Here is a 22,370-nt window from a genome sequence, read left to right as displayed (position 1 = left end):
CCCATGGAGCAATATTACATAATGAATATTCTACAAAAATGCAGATATATAAAAATTATTTCACTAGGAAATATTGGTGATTTACATTCTATCAGAATTCAAAAACCACTTTCACTTCACATTGAAAAGACTACCTCTAGTGGGAAGAGACCTTCAGGGAGTTCCTTGCATATACCAGAATCTCACTGTTTTGTTCATTCATTCTCAAAACAAATAAACCATGTATTTAGATAAGACTTTTGAGTGGAGAATAAATGTTTTAATAAGATTGACATATTAATTCTTTAAAATAATATTTGCCAGTTGAAGAATCTGGATAAGGAAAGCTTAATGATGAAAACTTAATAGAGAGAAAAAAAAATTCACAGAACATCAGGATATGCACTCAATTCCTGACAGTGTACTTGGCTTTGATGAGACTCATGGTGAGGCCGGCAAGGTCGAGGAGCTTGTGAGCGGCTCTCTCCTAAAGACCTTCTGCAATGATAGGAATGCTCCGTACCTGTACTGTGATTACTGAGCACTTGAAATGCAGCTAGTATAACTAGGGAAATCAAGTTTTATTTTTACTTAATTTTAATTACATTTAAATAGCCACACGTAGCTACTGAACATCTGAAATGTGGCTAGTGTGACTGAGGGACTGAATTTTCAATCTTAGTCAACTTTAATATCTGGCCACTGTATTGGATCACAGAAGTCTTGACCCTCAGTGTGGCATCAAGTTCGGAAAGCCCTTTTTCTCACACGCCATCAAGTTTAGTTTCACATTGCACTTTCTTTCAGATGAGCTTTAAGTTCACAGAGGGCAGGTTCTGGAAACTGGCATGGTTTGAGTCTGATGATGATAAAACCAGGCCATCTTTCTTTTTCTCTTATTTTCTGTCTACCTCATTCTCAGGTAATACTAAGGATTTGGTCTGGTCTACCATTGGCAATGTGGATGGATATATGTATAAATGTACATATATATGTACATAAATAAGCGTATATGTATGTACACATATATACTATGAGATATCTCTGGATCCTGGAATAATGCTTTTTCCCTGGGAAATGTGATTCAATAAGGAAATTAGATACTGAAATTAAAATGTTTTGAAATGCTTTTTATTCTAGGTTTGTTTTTGCTTTCTACATTTTGTGGGTATAGGGCAGGTATTTGGTTTATCTGATTTTATACTTTTTGATAAATTTGAAAATTCAGTAAATGGTTTTCTAAAAATAATGTTACCATAAGTGGTTTTAGAATACAGAACCCAAAGAGAATCATAAAATGTGGAAGAAAATTAAAATGTTGTGAAAAAATAATCCCTTTCAAGGAAGATGGTCTTGCCAATGAGTATGTTTACTTTCAAGGATTAGTTTATTCCAATACTATATATATTGTTGCAGAATATACAACAAGATGGATATCTACCTGATACTTTATTATTACTCTGACACTTGAACTTGATAAAGGTGGCAGACACAGACAGAACTGTAGTTCAATCTTACCTAAGAACTGGCACTTGTTTTCAAACATTCACATGCTCTGCACTGCCAGGGTTTAAAGAACCTTTAGCCTGAGATGTAAAATTTAAGATAAAATAACAGTGAAAAAAGATGTATATATACATATATGTCTGTGTGTGTTTTCTTCCCACTAATCCCTTATTATGTACGAGGCACTGTGGTACATGATTTACATGTGTTACTTAGTAGATGTATTACTATCCTCATTTTGTAGAGGAGAAAACGAAGTAAGAAAGATCAAATAATTTCTCCAAAGTCACAGAACAAGTAAGCTGGGTTTCAAGTCTAGGTCCGACCTCAGAATCAATGTGTTTAGCCATTATGCTATCCGGAAAAATCCAATTAAACAGCATATTAAAAGAATAATTCACTACAATACTAAGTAGTTTTTATTATAGGTTATAAAAATTGATTTGTATTGGGACATCTGCTAAAATACCACATTAAAAAGTATCTAATAATCTATTCAACTATCTTTACAAATGCTAAATGGCATTCAGTAAAATTTAATATCCATTCCTGTTTTTTTAAAAAGAAAAGCACTTAGCAATCTTAGAAATAGGGGAATGTTTTTAAAATTACCATTATTTAGAGAAAATAAGTTCATACACCGAGAACACTCAAGAAAACAGACTGCACAGCTACTGAAACTATGAGAGTGAGTCCATCTATGACACTGTCCCATTTTCCTCCTAGTATAAGGTCCAAAGGGTTAAAAGTCTCATTAGTCCTTCTAATTTCTAAGGTTTCCAAGAATTCTTCCACAGTCATCACTTGTAAGAATAATCAGGATCACTCCGCATCATGGAAAGGTTGGTGTGTGTATGTATGGTTGTCATACCTGCAAAGTGCCTCAGAGCTAAAGGTTCTTTAAACCCTGGCAGTGCAGAGCATGTGAATGTTTCAAAACAAGTGCCAGAGGCTCAGACTACATTAGTAATTTCCCGTGGCTTCCTGCCATATTTGAGCATTACTGCCTTGAGAGGTGGATGGTGAGAACTCTGACAGTTTTGCTGGCCAAAAGAGCCCCCTTGTCTCTGAAACCTGTACTAACGCATTCCTGAACATGTATGTCAATGTCAAAAGGGCTTATATATTAGAAGGCAGGTTCTGTCATATGAGAGGTTAAAAAAAAAACTTTAGAATTTTCTGTATGTTCTAAGTATAACTGCAAACTTTAACAGTCATATCAAACAGTACACAAAGCAAAACTCCACTGATCTATGACTTGTCACAATGTGAACACTCATGTAAACCACTACTCAAGTTAAGAAACATTACTAATCCTCAGAAGGCCCCCTCATGTGTTCTTCCAACCCCATGAATGTAACCACTATCTTGATTTTCACTGTAATCCATTTTAAATTATTTCTATCACCTAAACATGTAACCCCTATAGTACAGATGTTCAGTTTGACCTGCTTCTTGGACTTCATGTAAACAGAATCCAACATTTTTTTCAGTTGTCTTCTTTTGCTCAACATTATGCTGTGAGATTCATCCATGTCTGCACAGTTAGCTTGAGATTATTCTATAAAATTTCATAATTTTTTTATTCAAATTTTTTTTCAGCTTTTGCCTATTAAAATTTTTGTTGCTATGAATATTTTTAAAAATTTATTTATTTTTTAATTGAAGAATAATTGCTTTACAATATTGGCTTCATTTCTGCCATACATCAAGCTATGAATATTCTTGACACATCTGTCCACTGTGTGTTACACACAGATAGAATAAAAACGAGAGTGGATTTGCTAAGCTATAGGAAATAACTATCTTCTACCTCAGGAGATAACACCAAGTAATTGCTGACTTAAAGTAGAATTCTAAGTACCAAAAAGTATTATTTTTAAAGGCAAGTTCATGACCTGAGAAATGTAAGGTTACTTAACACTGGGTTTTAATTTGGTAGCAAAGAGTGCAAAAAGAAAGAAAATAGTTCAAAAATGCCAAAAAATAACTTTTAAATATTATTAAAAAAATAAAATAAAATAACCCTCTGAGGGACTTTCCCGGTGGTTCAGTGGTTAAGAATCTACCTGCTAATGCAGCGGACACTGGTTTGATCCCTGGTTGGGGAACTAAAATCCCACACGCCCTGCGGCAACTAAGCCCGTCCGCCACAACTACTGAGCCCAGGCAACCTACAGCCGTGCTCCGCAACAAGAGAAGCCACTGCAATGAGAAACCCAAGCACCATAACTAGAGAGGAGCCCCTGCTCCCACAACTAGAGAAAGCCCAGCACAGCCAAAACTAAATATATAAATAAAATCACACAGAGAGAGAGAGAGAGAGAGAGAGAGAGAGAGAGAGAGAGAGAGAATATAAACCCCAAGTAGGTGGTGCTACAGAAGCAGCTCTTCTTATTCTACTGTATTATTATTAGTAGTAGTAAAGTAGAACTACAATACCACCTACTACTACTACAACCAGTACCACCACCACCAATTTTACTAGGTTGTTTTAAGAATTAAATGAGACATGAAGACTTTAACAGTGACTGATATGTAATATTTAGTAGGTAATTATGTTGATTACTTATAATTATTATTTAACTATAATGATTATGGTTATTAAAGTCCCAGAAAATTGAAAAACAAAAGGAAGGAAGGCCACTATAGGGCCATTCATCAAAGAAAAATAAATGATCAATAAATACATTAAAAAATGTTTCAGTATCATTACTAAGCATAGAAAGTGTATATTAACAATGAACAAACATTTGTCTTCCAGACTGATGAAATTTTTAAAAATTATGATATACAGGGCTGCCAAAAGTTTGGGAAAAGGAACACTTTCAAATACACTTTGCTAGTTACAGTGTAAATAGGTACAGACTTTAAGGATAATACAGATCATAAGCCTAAAAAATATGCCAGCAATATAATATGCCACCTTTTGAGTTAGCAATTGCTAGCAATTAGCAGTTTATCTGAACTAAATAATCAGAACTGTATATTATAGATATCTGTAGATAGTTGAGTATGCATAGAACAGACTAGGGATTTATCAACCCAAATGTAATGGTCATATTATCTCTGCATGGCAACTGAATGATTCTTTTTATTCTTCTGTATTTTCCTAATTGCTATAATAAACATATATTACCTTTGGAATGAAGAAGAAAAACGTAACTCACAAAAAGTTATTTGGGATGCCTATTTTATGACACTTACATATCACTATGATAGAAAAATATGAAGATTTACTGAAGGTTTGTACTGCAGAGATGACATCAATAAGGAAGAAAGTCTATCCTAATTACAGCATAAGTTCACAAAATATGATTTTGTTTTGTTGCCCTGACATGCTGTGTGTATATATGCTTAAAGTAAAATACGTATTTATGAAACTATTTTATGACTTACACTAAAAATGCAAAATCATGCAAGTAGAGCAGTGAATACTGTTAGTAAAATTAAATCTATGATCCAATAACGCAATAACAATTCATGTTTAAGTTGAGGGCACTTAGTTTTTCTCCAACAACAAACCACAGTATAAGTTCAAGGGGTTTAGCAAACACTAAGATATCCCACTGATCGGGGGGCTCCATCTCGGTCGTCACCTAACCTTTCTTTTAGGTCATCCAGGCAGCGCTGAAGGTGCACTTCCCCTGCTGTGACTAAAACGTGCTCTCCTGTTTCCTGAATTAAAATCTGGACACAAGGATCAGCTTGGTTTAACAGCTTCATTCCTTTGACGAGTTGAGGCATTTCACCTAGGTTAACAAAATGAAATACTGATTACAAGGTAAGGACTAACATAATCTAAAGACAGCATCCATGGGAAAACTCATGACAAATTCTGAAGGGAAAAGCATAATGCAATGAACGTTTACAATAATGGTTTACTCTGTTTTTCCAAATAATATAGCAATGTGAAGAAAACTATCCTTTAATAATTTATCTGTACAGACAGCTAACATGAGACACATGTCACAAACTTATCATCAAGGCTCCCAAAGCTGAGCCATACCACTTCTTCAAACTCTCAGCAGATACAAATTACCATTATTATACTTGTAAATCACCAAAATATATTAGAAACGTATATACATGTAGGAATGTAACAGAACTCTTTCCATACAGTACTTACAAAACTATAAAATCAGTGTTCTAATTAGTATGAGAAAAATTGAGGTCAGAAAAAAAAATCACCATCTTCATTTCATCAAAATCTGTGTAACTGGTACGTGGGACTGTAAAAATTGATATCATGACTTAGTAAAGCCAGTGACGCATGTCTTCCATTGGACTGTGTGTAACTTTGTGAGGTGCATTTCTCAGTAATAACAGTCACTAAAATCAAGCGCTGTAATAAATGGAGCCTGGAAACAGATCTGTGCAGCTATCTTACAAAGTGTTATGGTAAGGTTTTAAAAAATAATGAGGCCTCATTGTGGAAGGCAGACGCCAAGATGGCCCCAAGTCACCCTCGTCTTCTGCTAGTCAGACTCCAGCGCAGTCCTCTCCCACAGGGAACCGGGCTGGCCCGTCGGACCAACACAATACTGCAGAGCCGGTATGTGACTCCTAAGGCGGATCACAGAAGGCTTCTGCTTTAGTGTCCTGGACTCCTGGTGAAAGCCAGGCACCACACTGCACTCCAGGACCGCCAAGCAGCTCTGAGGAGAGGTCGCTGTGGAGGAACCCAGGTCTGCAGCGAGCACCGACTTGTGAGGCCCTGTGAGTGAACCACCCTGCGAGGCCAGGTACACCTTCAGATGGCTGCGGCCTGTGGTTACACACAACTACAACTGCATAAGACCCCCTAACTGAACCCTTCCAGAACTCCTGACCAGAAGAATCGCCAAAAATAATAAATGAGTAGTTACTGTTCTCTCAAGTCACCAAATTTTGGAGTAACATGTTAGGCAGTCCTAGGTAACTAACATAATTATAAACCACAATCACAAATGATTGGGCTGGCCAAAAAGTTCATTCGGGTTTCCCCGTACCATCATCCATATCTGTTAAGGGTCTCCGGGAACCTCAGTGGCTAGGATATGTCTCAGAACCTGGGGCAGAGACAAGCTTTCTGAAGGCCCGGCTCTGAGGAGAGAGGGGATATATAGATGCAGGGGCAGTGAGGCTACTACACACGCCAACAGAAATCTGTGTTTGTGAGCAAATCACATGTTTGCTCTCTGGTTCCCCTAGAGCAGTCTGGAAGACGCTTCACTGGCTACCCCTGAACGCCGGGAACAGCGGGTGAGTGACAGTCACAGGAAGTAAAGTACAAGAGTCCGTGAGGACTGGCCAGGCACATGGTAGGAACCGAAGACTAATTCTTAGTTATCAATACCACAGGGCCTGGTGTATGTGGGTATCACACAGCCAGACAGAAAGGGGCAGGGAGTGCTTTCCAAACACAAAGGGAATGCCCAGTGTCCAGATAATCTAGCACACCCAGAGGGGAGCAGATGTGATTCTGAATCAAGCAGTCTTGTATAAGATTCTAAAGAACCAGTCACATAAAACGTGAGCTTTGTTGAGACATGACCCTGTGCCAGGGTTCTGGGGGATGCAGAGACGACCCTGTTTCTGCCATAAGGAAGAAGATAAAGTCTCCCTGGATGGCAAAGGTGCCTAAAGATGCCAGGTTCCTAAGACAGAGGTTAGATTCCCCTGGAGATGGTGGTGGTCTGTATGGCCTTAAGGCTGGGTAAGTTACCCCTGTTATATACCTCCATGAAAATTCACAGTCTATACTGAAACAAATCAGGAGAAACCAAGCATTAAATGCATGCATTTAAAAAATGTAATGATCACACGCTTTTAAAAACAAGGTTATCTTACTTGGGTGTTTCGGTTCAATAGCAACCCTCACAATAGGGGTGGCTTCAAAGTTGAGAGGTATGAACGGGGGACAGGATGGTGAGGTACACAGTGTGGCCGACTTCAGCACAAAGTCCTGAAGGCCTCCAATTCCTGCAGGGAGGAAAAGACCCATGGAGTCAATAAAAGAAGACAAATACTTAATTTACGTTAGAAAAATAACGTCAACCCAGTATATACATCACAGAGAAAAAACACTTAAGAAATCAGGCTAAAACATACCTACTTTGTCCACAGCAGTGATCCTGTCCAGATATGTATGTCTAAAGACATCAATTACTTTTTAAATTGGAACTCTAAAATTTTTAAATACTTTGATTATTAATTTGAAGATGAGTCACTATTGAAATAATCTTTTTTGCCAAATTGACTTGCATGTGGGTAAAAGGAATTTTAGAGACTTTCAGACGAGAGTATCAGCTACCCCCCACCCCATCCGTCTCCTGCCCTGATCCACTTCAGGCTCCCAGCTGGGAGTTGCATAAGCTTCTAGAGCAGGGGTTTCTACCCTCTGGGCTGCATTCTGGTATCTCCTGTCAGATCAGGTGGTGGCATCAGACTAGAAATAAAATGCACAATAAACATAATGTATTTGAATCATCCTGAAATCATCCCCACACCCCCAGTCTGTGAAAAAACTGTCTTCCATGACATTGGTCCCTGGTGCCAAAAAGGTTGGGGACCCCTGCTCTAGAGGATACATATTTTTCTTTGAACAGATAGGAACAGAGAGAATGCCTCCAAAAGTGAGATGAAGGGGTCATACTGAACCTCACATCCAGAGTAAGAGCAGACAACACTTTAGAACAAATTAAGAAACACGTGGGCTTCTCTGATAGCTCAGCTGGTAGAGAATCCACCTGCAATGCGGGAAGATCTGCTGGAGGAGGGATAGGCTACCCACTCCAGTATTCTTGGGCTTCCCTTGTGGCTCAGGTGGTAAAGAATCCACCCGCAATGCGGGAGACCTGGGTTTGATCTCTGGGTTGGGAAGATCCCCTGGAGAAGGGAAAGTCTACCCACTCCAGTATTCTGGCCTGGAGAATTCCATGGACTGCATAGTCTATGGGGTAGCAAAGAGTCAGACATGACTGAACAACTTTCACTTTAAGAAACACAGAGAAGGCCCATTTTCGTGTTTTTTGTTTAAGGTAAACACTAAAGAGGGCATGGAAGGAGAGGCCACCTGTTTTAGGAGAAAGTGACACAGGTGAAAGGGGCAGGGCTATGCAGGCAGCATGGCGCTTCTCCATCTCCAGCTTAGAGACAAGTATGCAAAGGAAACAACTCTGCTGCTGGCTGGCGATGGACGTAAAGGCACAGGGTGCTGGGGTGCCACACCATGGACCACCCACCCTGGGGGAGGGAACTGAAGCAGAGCTTTCTGACCCACGAGCCCAGAAGGTGGCAGAGGTCTCTCTGAGTCTGATCACACAGGGTGAAAAGCCCCCTCCAGCTGCCCCTCCTGAAAGTCTCCAGGCATCACTCTCCCCACTACGTTACAGGGTCACTCCAGCTATAGGAACACCTTCTTCACACTGCGCTGGAACATGTCTCCCCCATCTCTACAGTGTTCGGAGTTCCATTCCTCAAAGGTCCACAGAAAACGTGCTTCTTCCACTTTTACCAACTACCCTGTGGGTTTCAGAGGCATCTGTCAGGCCCTTTTAATCCCCTTCTGTCTCACACTAAACCTCATTAGGTCCTTTGACTCTAACTCATGACATGACCGCGAGAACTTTCCTGTGCAGGCGACCCTCTTCAGACTGATGTCTCCAAGGTGCTGCCAGTTCATTTCCTTGGTCAAAGTCTACACTTCTTACTGCTGTGCGTCTTGGCCCAGCACACAGAGACATCTATGCCTGGCCACGGCTTCCTGTTAACGTGCCCCACGTACCATGGCAGACCCGGGTCTGCCCAAGTTTCCATCAAGTCTGCTAGAAATAACAGCATCTGCCATGAAAACAGGGGGTGAGGACAACCTCACAGTAAACACTCCCCCTCAAACCTCATCCATCCTGCTGTGACCTCTGGTGAGCAGGCACTTCCTTCCTGCTCACACAGCACATGGTTTCAAAGAAACGATAAATGCTGTTCTCTCCTCTGTGTCATCAGGGAAGCAGGCTGCAGATGGTCACTATATTCTGAACACTGTCTCTTTAAAAACTTCTAGTTTACATTTTTGCTGTCCTTGCTACTTAGATATGCCCAGATTTGTGAACATGATTGCAACTCCCCTAAAAACAGAAAGTCAATACTACAGTATTCCTAGTCAAGATTAAGATTTTAAGGAAAAGATTATGTTCCAATGACAGTCATTGGAGTTATTTGGGTGAATCACAATAAAATGATTTAACAATCACTTTGAGAATTTCTTGTTGCACTATCAGATAATTATGAAGATAGAACTTTATATTTATACAAAACACATTTTAAAACAAGCTTTCTGTTTTAAAAATGATAAATCAGATACAATTTAAAAAAAAAAAATAGGGACTTCCCTGGTGGTCCAGTAGCTAATTCTCTTTGCTCTCATTGCAGGGAGTCAGGGTTCGATCCCTGGTCAGGGAACTAGATCCCACAAGCTGCAACTAAGAATTTGCATGACACAACTAAAGATCGCACATGCCATAACTAAGACCCAGTGTAGCCAAATGAATAAATAAAAATTGAAAAAATAAAACAAACCACCATATCCCCATGTAATACCATTCTAATATTGTCACTATATTCATTTGATATATTTCCCTTTTTAGTCCTTCCTCTATTGGCACACATAATTTACACTGTTATAATCTCCACATAGCATCACTGACTCACTGGACATGAATTTGAGCAAACTCCAGGATGCCTGACATGCTGTAGTTCATGGGGTCACAAAGAGTCCAACACGACTTAGTGACTCAACAACAACAACAAAATTTCCACATAATTCTATGCCTTTTTTTTTCCTATTTAAATCATGGGATTTTCACTTCACTTGTTTAAATCACAACTGTATCAGTTAAGGAGGAATCATTCCTTCACATACAGTACATCTGCTCAAGCATTTTTCAACTGGAATCAAGGCTGAAGGACATGTTCCCTTCAGGGAATAATTTCAGAATTTCTGGAATAGGAGAAGTGATAGGCCAGAAAAAAATATGTAAAATTAGCATTGCATGAATTTGTTTCAAGGGTTAAAGAGGATGAAAAGTTTTTTCCATGCATATTTATAAAATAGCATATGATTTAAAGAAAAGAAAGCAAAAACAGGCTGAGGAATATGGAGCGAACAGAATTTACTAAACAGCAAGAATTCTAGCTTGTTTTCATACAAACGCCAGTAACTTCTGTCTGACTGTAGATGAAGGATCCAAGTCCTTGCTGGTCCCAATTCTTCTCTATAAACAAGGAATATTAGCTATTTTGGGAGAGTGAACTCTAGCTTGGGCTTCCCAGGTGACTCAGTGGTAAAGAATCTGCCTGCCAATGCAGGAGATGCAAGAGACACCAGTTCAATCCCTGGGTTGGGAAGATCCCCTGGATGAGGAAGTGGTAACCCAATCCAGTATGCTTGCCTGGGAAAACCTGTGGACAGAGGAGCCAGTCGGGTTACAGTCCATGAGATCGTAAAGAATCGGACACGACTGAGCATGCACTCATAAACTCTAGCTCAGAGACTGGGGTGACACCTGAGTAAACACCGAGTTCTCCCACTGGGCACACACTGGCCCTTACCAGAGTATATACCATACCCTCAAATGCTTCTTAATCAAAAATCAGCATTTTTGCAAACACTGTCAGACCAAAATTTTTTTCCAGGTAGTCTGTTTCCTGTTACAAGCTATTCCATTTTCAGTCTTTTTGAGAAACTACTATACTGTTGTCCCGTGGCTGTACCAATTCACATTCACACCAACAGTGTAGCAGGGTTCCCTTTTCTCCACATCCTCACCAACATTTGTTATCTGTGTTGTTTTTGATGATGGCCATTCTGACAGGTGTGAGGTGGTTTCTCATCATGCTTCTGGATTTGCGCTTCCCTGATGATTAGTGATGCTGAGCATCTTTGCAAGGGTCTGTTGGCCATCTGTTTCCCCTTTGGAAAAATATCTATTTAATTCTTTGGCCCATTTTCTTAGATTGATTTTTTTTTATGTTGAGTTATACTAGCTGTTTATATATGTTGGATATTAACCCCTTATTGGTCATATCATTCACATACAATGATACGCAAAAAGATATTTCAAATAAAAAGTAAAAGTATTATTTACAGTCGCCAAGATATGGAAGCAATCTGAGTGCCCATCAACAAATGAATGGATAAAGACTGTATTTGCAGCAACATGGAAGCACTTGGAGGGCATTATGCTAACTGAAATAAGTCAGACAGAGAAGACAAATACTGTATGATATCACTTATTCTTGGACTCTAAAAAGTACAACGAACAAAGAAGCAGACTCCCAGGTCTGGAGAACAAACGAGTGGCTACCAGTGGGGAGGGGGAGGACAAGGCACAAAATTTCTGGGTGTGCAATAGGCTTAGGGATGTACTCTACGATGGGGGAGTAGAGTCAACATGTTATAATAACTGCAAATGGAAATAACCTTTAATATTTACATAGAAACTTTTTAAAAGTATTCCATAAACAAGTAACATAAAGGAGCACACCTTTTATGATGTGAGACTGAAAATACTGTGTCGGACTGGAGAGATGGATGGGCCCTTTGTCGACAACTGTTTTCCTTTAATGACCCCCTGCTGCACAGGTTGAATCAATCGAGAATGAGGTCACACTGGCAGCAGGAACATGGTGAAGTCACTACAGAGTTCTAACACCGCTTCGCTTCGTGGGGACAAGACTTCGAGCTGTCTGGACAGAGGACGGCATTACTATCTTTAGCAAAGTTTAGATGTGTAAAGTGCTCTTTCATTGCTGGTATAAATATATTGGAATTGAAAAAAAAAAAGAACTTTGTGGTAAAACATGTAAGGGCTCTAGACAGAATATGGTCACCTAATCTCCAAAGTTTTATTTCAGGCCAACTTTAACATCACTACATCCGGAACCACCAACCTGTTCCTCTTAAAACTGTTTAATAAGCCCAAGTTAATGGATTCCTTTAAATCTTCACAGTAAATCCAACCGTGGATGTCTATAGAGCCTCAGGCCTATGACCGCAGTAAACACTACTTTAGAAGACACACAAGGATTCAGACAACTATCACACACAAAAAATGTTTTTTCTAAAGTACAGGTTCACAGAGTAGTTGTTGAGAACCTAGAAAACCTTCGTTCTGGTCCTTCTGTCTTTGAATACCAAGGAAGCCCATATGCTCTGCCTCTCATTTGTGTCTTTATTCTGCACCTTTCCCATCAAACTCGGATTCTACTCTCTGTGAGTCAACTACAAAGGCTATCAGGGGATCCATGTGCTTTATAACCCTTGTCATGGAGACAGCAGGCAGGCAGGTATGATATAATAAATAAGAAATGGGCCTTTTCCAAGCCTGCTTGCCTAGCATCTCCAGCACAGACCAGTACTGCTAACGTTTGCAGAGGATTATCAAGTCTGTCCATTATGCTAAACACGTTTCTTAAATCAACTGCCCTTTAGCTTCTTGGTGTTATAGGAGGCCCAAGGGAAAACTCTTGCAAAATGACATCACTGTGTCAGGATTTTTTTTTCTTCTCCTAGGGACAGATGGAGCTCATAACCAGCTAATAACAGTTTTAAGAAAGTTTCACCAGGATCTGGGGCCTTTTTCTCAACAGAGAGACTACAATAAATGGAAAATGTAACACCTTAAGAATCAAAACTTTTTTTTCTTTTTAAAGCGCTGTGTAGGCTTGCTGTCTTCGTCTATACTTGAGAACAGGTGGAAACTTGGCGTAAGGGTCCTGAACCAGGTTAAGGGAGCTATAATTAGGGTTCACTGTGGAGTTTCAATTTGTGCATCAGGACCACTTTCATTTATGCCCCCAACCACCATTCCTGTGAAACAGAATCACTTGGTAGAGCTGGCTGTCACCAAGGGAATTAACACAGTTGGAAGGGTCTAGGATTCAACAGGGGATGAAATTTCATCTTGGACCTGGAGGCAACGCAGAGTACCTGAATGGTACCGAAGGTGTATCTCAAGGTGAATGAAAGGGCAGTCAGTATAAAGCAGTCTTCTGGTTGTCTCTTGGCATGTGATATCATGATAAATAATCTACTGATGCTAACCCAGGAGAAAGGATGATGCACATAATTAAGAGAGTTGAAAACAATATTTTTTATTAGAACAGAAATAGACGTGAAGGACTATGGGGAAGGAAGACAGCATATATTAATACAAACTGCTGGAGTGCGGTGGGAACCCAAAGTGGTTTCAGAATACTTGGTGCAAAGAACACAGTTCGGGGGCTGGTGAAACAGGAGGCTGAAGGAAAGCAGAGACAGACTGTCAAGAGATGTAGATGTCAACCTGAGTTTAGACTTTACTCTGAAGGGTGTGGATGTGGAAGACCGCAGATGAGCTAGAGAAGTGAGGGTAAGCTGTCAAGTCTTGGGGGTTACTTAGGAATTGGAAGGAAGGGACAAGGAGAAATGAGGATGAAATCCAGATTTCTAACTTGGAAAACTAAGCAGATGATTACTTAGTCAAAGCATTTCTCGACTCTTGAGGTTCATAATTTTTTCCTACCATTTTTACTAGTTCTTTATGTAATAAATACTTTAACTCATCACATTTTTTCCTTCAGACTACAGTTTCCCCGTTTATTTTGCTTCTATTTTTTCTTTTTAGTATCTTTTTGAGCTTTTTCTATTGGGCGTCTAAACTCCAGAGCTTACAAAGTTGTGTTGTCAAAGAACTGAAATTGACTCAATATTCAGTTACTTTTCCAACAGCTGAGTTTTCAGGGCAGGGGCACGACTGGGCACTTCATAGTTCTTCAGTGAACAAGTGAGCCTCGGGGACTTCCCGGGTGGCCCAGTGGTTAAGCCCCTAGCTTCCACTGCAGGGGCATGATCCCTGGTCAGGGAATGGAGATCCTCATGCCACGTGTGGCCAAAAAGCAGGGGGGGGGAATCTGAAGGGGGACAAAGGCAGATGAACAAGCAATTACAGTGTAATGTAGTAAGTGTCACAACAGGAACAATACAAGGTGTGTTTATGTAGGGAGAGAAATTGAGAAGTTAGAGACTTCCCAGAGAAGTTGACACTCGGGGTATTTGAGATAACTCTGAGTGCTGAGTGGGGGAAATGGCAAGAGTGGAGGCCCAGGTGAGAATCCAAAGTCATTACCTACAACTGCAGTGAGGATCAGAAAGCAGGAATGAAGAGACACTGGCATCCCGTTCATGTCCGTTTCTCTGAGATCTTGCAACTGCCATCAGTTTTTTTCCTTAGGCAACATGCATTCTTGTTATGTCTGATTTGGAATCAGAGGGACTTGAATTTAATTAAAGCTCTCACCTTATGCCAGTGACCTGATCCCTCCCTAGTTTTAGTTTCCAAATGTGCTGATGGCACATGGTACTTTCGCAGGGTTACTGTGAACCTCAAGTAAGTTAAAAGGGTAAGAGAGTCCCTGGCAGAGTCAGCATTCATAAATGGAGGTGGTGGCAGTGGTGGTTATAATGGTCATGGGAGTATCAGCAGCTGTCTTAGTAACAGTTTTGTTAATTAATTAGGGTTTTCTGGTGTATGTATGAAGAGCATATTTAATTTTTTACATATACCATTAGTTACTCAACTGTATTGAAGGTTGTAACAACTTCTTGCAAGGCACAAGCTTATAATCATATCCATTTATAAGCTTTGAAGCCTGTCCCACTGACCTAAATTTATATTTTGTAGAGTAACACATGGTTTTAAGTGATGCTCCTTCAAAGATGTGATTCTAATTCAAAGGTTTCAATAAAATGGAGAAAATGTAAGATGTTTAGAATGTAAGAAAAATAAAACACCTAGTACAATTTTAAACAATAACAGAAATTTGTTTCAAGATTTTAAAAAAAGAGAGATGACTTCATACAACTGGGAAACTGTAACTGGATTTCTTCTAGCTTTAAACTAAAAATATTTCCAATGAAAAACAGTAGGCAGAGACACTTCTGGATGAAATGGCAACTTCATCACAAGTATACAAAAGATTCTAACTGAAATGACCTAAGGAGAAAACAAACGAAGAACTGAATGACCACTGAAACTATAGAGGCCACTTCAAACTGTGAGTCATTTCTGTTAATTGTAGAGCAAATTAAAGAAAAATAGCAGTGTCAGTTCATAACTCAGTTTTTGAGAAATCAATACAACTTAAAAAAAAAAGACTGTATATATAATGTACTAGTGGTAGTCTATTTGATAACAGATCAACAGAAATGAATGAAGAGCCCAGAAACATGTGTGTGTGAAGGTGAAAAAGTAAATGAAATGGAAAAAATAATACAACTGTATCTACACCATATACCATCTAGAAAAATAAATTTCATGTGGATTTGAAAGCACAAGTCAGGATGACATTATGAGACTGCAAAGTCTTACTATATCATAAAATCTATAAAACAAAAATACCATAAAGAAAGTAAAAAGTTATAAAATAGATGATTTCAATGTCAAAACAAGACAAAGGATTAGTAGGCATAATATATAAAGAACTAGTACAAATCAACAAAAAGGAAGGCAACCAACAGGAATGTAGGCAAAGAATAAAAACAGCTCTAAGAAAAGAGACCAGAAGAAAAGGAAGCTCAAAACACTCAAAAAAATACTAAAAAACTTAATCTCATTAATGATAAGTTAATGTAAATGAAAACCATGAGATACTATTTGACACCAATACAACTGGTATAAATCGGAAGAACACACATGCTGGCAAGTATATGCAGAAATCATAGGTCTTATGAAGTGGAAATGGGAACAAAAATTGTTAAAATCATATGAATCAAGTGAGAGAACAAGTTTGTGATGTTCCACCAAATATGGTAGATGTGCAACTCACTGGTTTGATTTCTGCTTGTATTTCCCAAATCAGTGTGAGCAGAAGGCTCAATAGTGGACCAGGAACATACCACGAACAGTGGTACAACCCGAGGTGATTTGGTAACTGGCAGGAACATTTCTGGTTGGGGCGGACTGCCGGCATTTGTGGGCAGGGCCAAAGATGAGGGCCTTAGGAGCATGTGCAAACATCCCACACAAAGGATTCTCCTAAGCTGCACGGCTTTTGAGTATTCTGCTGGACAAGCCTGTTCATAACGATATGAGTTTAAATTTAACTCCATTTAAAAAACAAGGTACTTTTGGCACCGATTAACACATGTTGCATTTTCAAGAGTTTTACTCTATTCACCATGAAAATGAGCTAGTTACTGTTTGAGCAACAGCCATGTCTGGCGCCCAGTTATCAGCACAGTGTGTGAGCATCACACTGCACCCAGGGCCGTCACATGCACAGTGACTGCAAGCGCGTATCTAACTCGATCTGTTAGCTAGTACAGTGAGATGGGAACGTTTGCTCACTGCAGGTTGAAAGTGAAAGTTGCTCAGTCAAGTCTGACTCTTTGCAACCCCATGGACTATACAGTCCATGGAATTCTCCAGGCCAGAATACTGGAATGGGTAGCTTCTCCCATCTCCAGGGGATCTTCCCAACCCAGGGATCAAACCCAGGTCTCCTGCATCGCAGGTGGGTTCTTTACCAGCTGAGCAGGTTACTTTATCATAAAACAACAAAAAAAATTTTTTTAAACAGTAAGAAAACAACCTTTCTGAGGCTTCAGCACCTTGAATACTTGCATTGTCTGAATTATCACACAGCCATAGACCCTGGGATTATGTAGTAAACACATTACATTTGCATTAGCCAATTTAGGCCCTAGAAACCGAAACTGCTCTCACCTCTAGGCTGCTAGCCACAGACTTCCCTGGAGCCTGGTGTGCGCGGAGGGAGTCTTGGATTCCTACCTGATAGGGAGCTGGAATGTTTCTCGAGGTTAATCAAGGTCCTGAGACTGGGGCATACGGCAGCCTCAGACTCAAGGCCCTGCTCTCAGTTCCACGGGAAGCCCCTAATCTCTGGGTCCATCCACAGGCTGCCCTGGCATGAGAAGTGAGCCAGTGTACCTGATGCCACCTCTGTACCCTTTACCATCTATAATGATCACTTTTCAGTGGTAAACATTCTCCTCAGTGTTAATTCCGAAATTACGGAATACAGTGGGGCCTACTGAACCCTACGTTGTTGTTGTTTAGTTGCTCAGTCGTGTCTGACTCTTCTGCAACCCTATGGGCTGCAGCTCGCCAGGCTCCTCTGTCCATGGGATTCTCCAGGCAAGAATATTGGAGTGGGTTACCATTTCCTTCTCCAGAGGCTCTTTCCAACCCAGGGATTGAACCCACGTCTCCTGCATTGGCAGGAGGGTTCTTTACTGCTGAGCCACCAGAGAAGCCCTGGTGTCATTATTAATTTGAGAGTAGGGCTCAAAACAGCTAGTGAAGGAACATTTCACACAATTCCTGAGCTTGTTAAGATTTATGTCAACAAATTTCTACTGATAATTATGTCTGTGCTGAACACCACAGAGGAGGCAGAGATAAAGCCAACCAAGATCCCACAAATTTCTCTCATTTAATAGTACAAGCACTCCTAAAACATTTTTAAAACTCTATCACATTATTGCTGATAATTTATTCCAATCCCTGAACCTTGGAGCTGGAGATTTTTGTGACCCCTGCCACATGTCTAAGTCTTGACGTGGCACAGTTACTGTGGCATGGCAGAGGTACAACTTACTTGATATCAGAACTTACTGAAGAAATGTAATTCCTAAGGTGAAAAGATAACAATGCTAGACTGTTAATGAAATTTTAAGTAAACACAGGTTATTTTAATCCAAGCCAATACTTTTTCCAGTGAATCCATTACTTCTCTGTAAGAAGCAGCTTTCAAAGTGGTTCTCTTATTGTGGCCTGATTACTTCAAAGATCAATGAAGTAAGAATTTTTGATTGAATTTTTTTAAAATGTTAATAGTAGTACAACAAAGCTACAGTAATCAAAACAGTATGGTACTAACAAACACAACACTGTAATACAACTATAGTCCAATAAAAACTTATTAAAAAAAAACAGGATGGTACTGGCACAAAAACATAACATAGATCAATGGAATAAGACAGAAAGCCGAGACAAACCACACACCTGTGGTCCTTAACCTATGACAAAGGAGGTAAGAAAACACAGTGGAGAAAAGACAGTCTCTTCTATAAGAGATGCTGGGAAAACTGGACAACTACATGCAAAAGAACCAAGTCAGAATATTCCCTAACACCATGTGCTAAGTCACTTTAGTTGTGTCTGACTCTTTGCAACCCTATGGACTGCAGTCTGCCAGGCTCCTCTGTCCATGGGATTCCCCAGCAAGGATACAGGAGTGGGTTGCCATTTCCTTCTCCAACACCATACTCAAAAACTTGAGCTGGATTAAAGACCTAAATGTAAGGCTGGGCACTATAAAACTCTTAGAGGAAAACATAGGCAGAACACTCTTTGACATAAATTGCAGCAAGATCTTTTTTGATCCACCTCCTAGAGTAGTGAAAATAAAAACAAAAATAAATAAAAGGGATCTAAATAAACTTAAAAGCTTTTGCACAGCAAAGGAAACCATAAACATAACAAAAAGAGAACCCTCAGAATGGGAGAAAAGATGTGCAAATGAAGCAACTGATGAGGGATTAATCTCCTACACATACAAATAGCTCATGCAGCTCAATATCAGAAAACCCAAATAACCCCATGAAAAAACGGCCAGGAGATTTAGACATTTCTTCAAAGAAGACATACAGATGACCAAAAAAAGCACATGAAAAGATCCTCAACATCACTAATTATTAGAGAATGCAAATCAAAACTACAATGAGGTATCACTTAACACCAGTCAGAACGGCTATCATCAAAAAGTCTACAAACAATAAATGCTAGCGAGGATGTGGGGAAAAGGGAACCCTCCTGCACTGTTGGTGAGTATGTAAACTGGTACAGTATGGAGGTTCCTTAAAAAACTAAAAACAGAACTACCATATGACCCAGCAATCCTAGTCGTGGGCATATACCCAGAGAAAATCATAATTTGAAAAAAACATATGCCCTCCAATGTTCACTGCAGCACTATTTACAACAGCCAAGACACGGAAGCAACCTAAATGTCCACTGACAGAGAAATGCATAAAGAAGACGCGGTACATATACACAATGGAGTATTACTCAGCCAAAATAATGCCACTTACAGCAACACGAATGAACCTACTGGTACTGTAAAGAAATCAAAATGCTCTATAAAGAACAAAGGACTGTATACTAAAGAGCTGGATTAGTGCAGACTCAGTTAAAAAAACAAGTGAAAATAATTAAAGCAGGATTTTACTCAGAAGATATAAAGAATGCCTACAAATCACTACAAAAAGGCAGACAATCTTAAAAAAATATAAACGTAGGTAAAGACTTAATGACAATTCAAAAATGAGCAAGATCAATAGTTAATAAATAAATAGGAGTTTAACGCCCCTGGTCATCAGGGAAACCAACTACTACTCCATAGACATCAGAGTGGCTCAAACAAAAACAAAAATAAGTGTTGGCAGGGAGATGGAGCAACTGAAACTTGCAGGCCCTCCTGGTGGAGCATAAATTTGTACACTCACCGAGCCTCAACGTACACCTGCCCTATCACAGCAACTTCTCTTCCAACAGACGTGTACAAATGTTCAGCAAAAAACATGCACATGAATATTCAGAGCAACAGTACTCCTGACAGACCAATACCAAAAATAAAATACAATGTCCGCCAACACAAGAACAGATAAATGGTGGCAGTCACACAATACAGCTACTAGAACAAACAGATTACAACCATGTGCAATGACATGGATGAATCTCACATTCAGAGTGAATGAATACAAAAAGCCCAACCCAAATGCATTCTCTATAACTCAGCTTGTACAAAGCTTAAAAATGTGTAAAATTAACCTATGTTAGAAGCCAGGACAGTTGCTACTCTTTGGGGTGGAGGGTGCAGGTAACAGTGACTGGAAATGCACGTGGCTTCTGCACTCGGGCAGTGTTCTATCTCCGGGTCTGGATGCTACCAACGCTGGCCTATGTTCAGTTTATGAAAACCTATTAACCTGTGGTTTAAGATTTGCATTCTTTTCCATATGGCTATTAGGTATTAATAAAGCTACTTAAGGGTGTAATTTGGCACAAATTACATGGGTATATAAGGTGCTTCTGAGTCTTTCAGAGATGCCATTAGCTGCAGCTAATAAAGATAAACCTTTTTTAGAGCCTTTCAAAAAGAACTGGCAGGAAGAGTGAGCGGATGGTTTGTCTTGTTTACTGTGTCCTTTCTCTGCACATCATCCTAGGACTAATGAAAGGTATCATTCACTTCAATGTCCTTACATAGATTCTTCTGAACATGTCTGCCCTTGAGCAAATCATTTCTTTATTCAAGTAAGTGCATCCAGGAGGAGACTGGCTACCCTCTGTTGTTCATACTCTTTGGTTCTTCACTCAGAGGCTGGTCCTTTTAAAACATCCACTGGAAGATAAACAGTTTAGAAAACTATTCTTTGGGTTTTGGTTTGTTTCATTTGTTCCAGTTCAGACTCTAAGTTGTGTCCAACTCTTTGCTACCCCGTGGACTGCAGCACACCAGGCTTCCCTGTACTCCACTATCTCCCAGAGTTCACTCAAACTCACGTCTGTTGAGTCGGTGATGCCATCCAACCATCTCATCCTCTGTTGCCCCCTTCTCCTCCTGCCCTCAATCTTTCCCAGCATCAGGGTCTTTCCCAATGACTCGGCTCTTCGCATCAGGTGGCCAGAGTATTGGAGCTTCAGTGTCACCATCAGTCCTCCCAGTGAATATTCAGGGTTGATTTCCTTTAGGATTGACTGGTTTGATCTCCTCAATGTCCAAGGGAATTTTAAGAGCCTTCTCCAGCACCACACTTTGAAAGCATCAATTCTTCAGAGCCCAGTCTTCTTTATGGTTCAGCTCTCACATCTGTACAAGTTTCATTGGGGGCGGGGCGGGGGTGGGGGGGACCAATCCCCAGAAAACACCACGTAATTCTCTAAGACTGCCTTTATTTATATATAAAAAACATTCAACACACTATCCAAGAATTTCCAAGTGTCTCATTCCATTTTTACCAGCTACCACTGCTGAAAACTAAGGACCATTAGAGTAAAGTAATCTCAACTCCCATCATCAGAAATGTTCCTTGGGCACTAAGAAAAACAGAGTAAGTGCTATGAAAAGTAGGTCAGCAAAGTATGTGACAGTTGTTTCCAGTTGACTATTTCCATAATATGATCCATGGGGGCCTTGTGTATATTGGTCTCTTCAGCAAATATCTCAGAAATACTGTGAGGTAAGATGATCATTTCGAACTGACCTCAAATAGGAGTCCTGCAAACAGGGTATGCCGGGCAGCCCTCCTTGACTCTACCAAGGCACTTGGCTCTGTTTTCTCAAACAGACACAGGTGTCCTTCTGATTTATGAATGAGCTCTCTCTCCAGTGAAACCTGTGGCAAACGAAAGAATTCCGCCATGACAAAAGGCAGAAATGCCAACTCAGCATCTATAAAGCACCTTTCACAATAGAGACTAATGGGAACCACTGACTCGAGACTTCCCAGACTGTGCCGACTAGGTGAAGCTGGATGACCAATAACTAAATCCTAGTGGTGCCCTGGTCCCCACCAGTTCACACAAGATCTTCACCTTCCTGACCATCACCTTCTCTGGGAATCCCAGGGGCTGGTCCTCACAGGCTCATGAGCCCACACCTGCCACAGACACTCAGGCACTTGTGTTCTCATGGTGCAGAAACCCTTGAGGGGTCTCTGATGCAGGAGCAATGCTTCCTTTGAATGCCATACGCCTTTAGAGGGTAGACAATGCTAGTGACCCAGTGTCTTAGAGCCAACTCTTCCGGGCTTTACTCCTACCTTCGAAGGTCTCCAT

The 22,370-nt window shown here is 40.1% G+C and overlaps 1 protein-coding gene across 1 annotated transcript in view; it reads right to left on the bottom strand.

The window, feature by feature from the left end:
* EFL1 (elongation factor like GTPase 1) overlaps positions 1-22,370 on the bottom strand; it is a 46,775-nt gene extending 24,405 nt beyond the window's left edge. Inside the window, 3 exon segments of the mRNA XM_070477530.1 lie at positions 5,090-5,237; positions 7,318-7,449; positions 22,355-22,370. Of these exon segments, the coding sequence (XP_070333631.1) occupies positions 5,090-5,237; positions 7,318-7,449; positions 22,355-22,370 (296 nt within the window).

Source organism: Odocoileus virginianus, chromosome 16 (genome assembly GCF_023699985.2).
Source record: "Odocoileus virginianus isolate 20LAN1187 ecotype Illinois chromosome 16, Ovbor_1.2, whole genome shotgun sequence".
NCBI lineage: Eukaryota > Metazoa > Chordata > Mammalia > Artiodactyla > Cervidae > Odocoileus > Odocoileus virginianus.
Note: the sequence above shows the minus strand (reverse complement) of the source record. Positions and strands in the feature narration are given on the sequence as shown.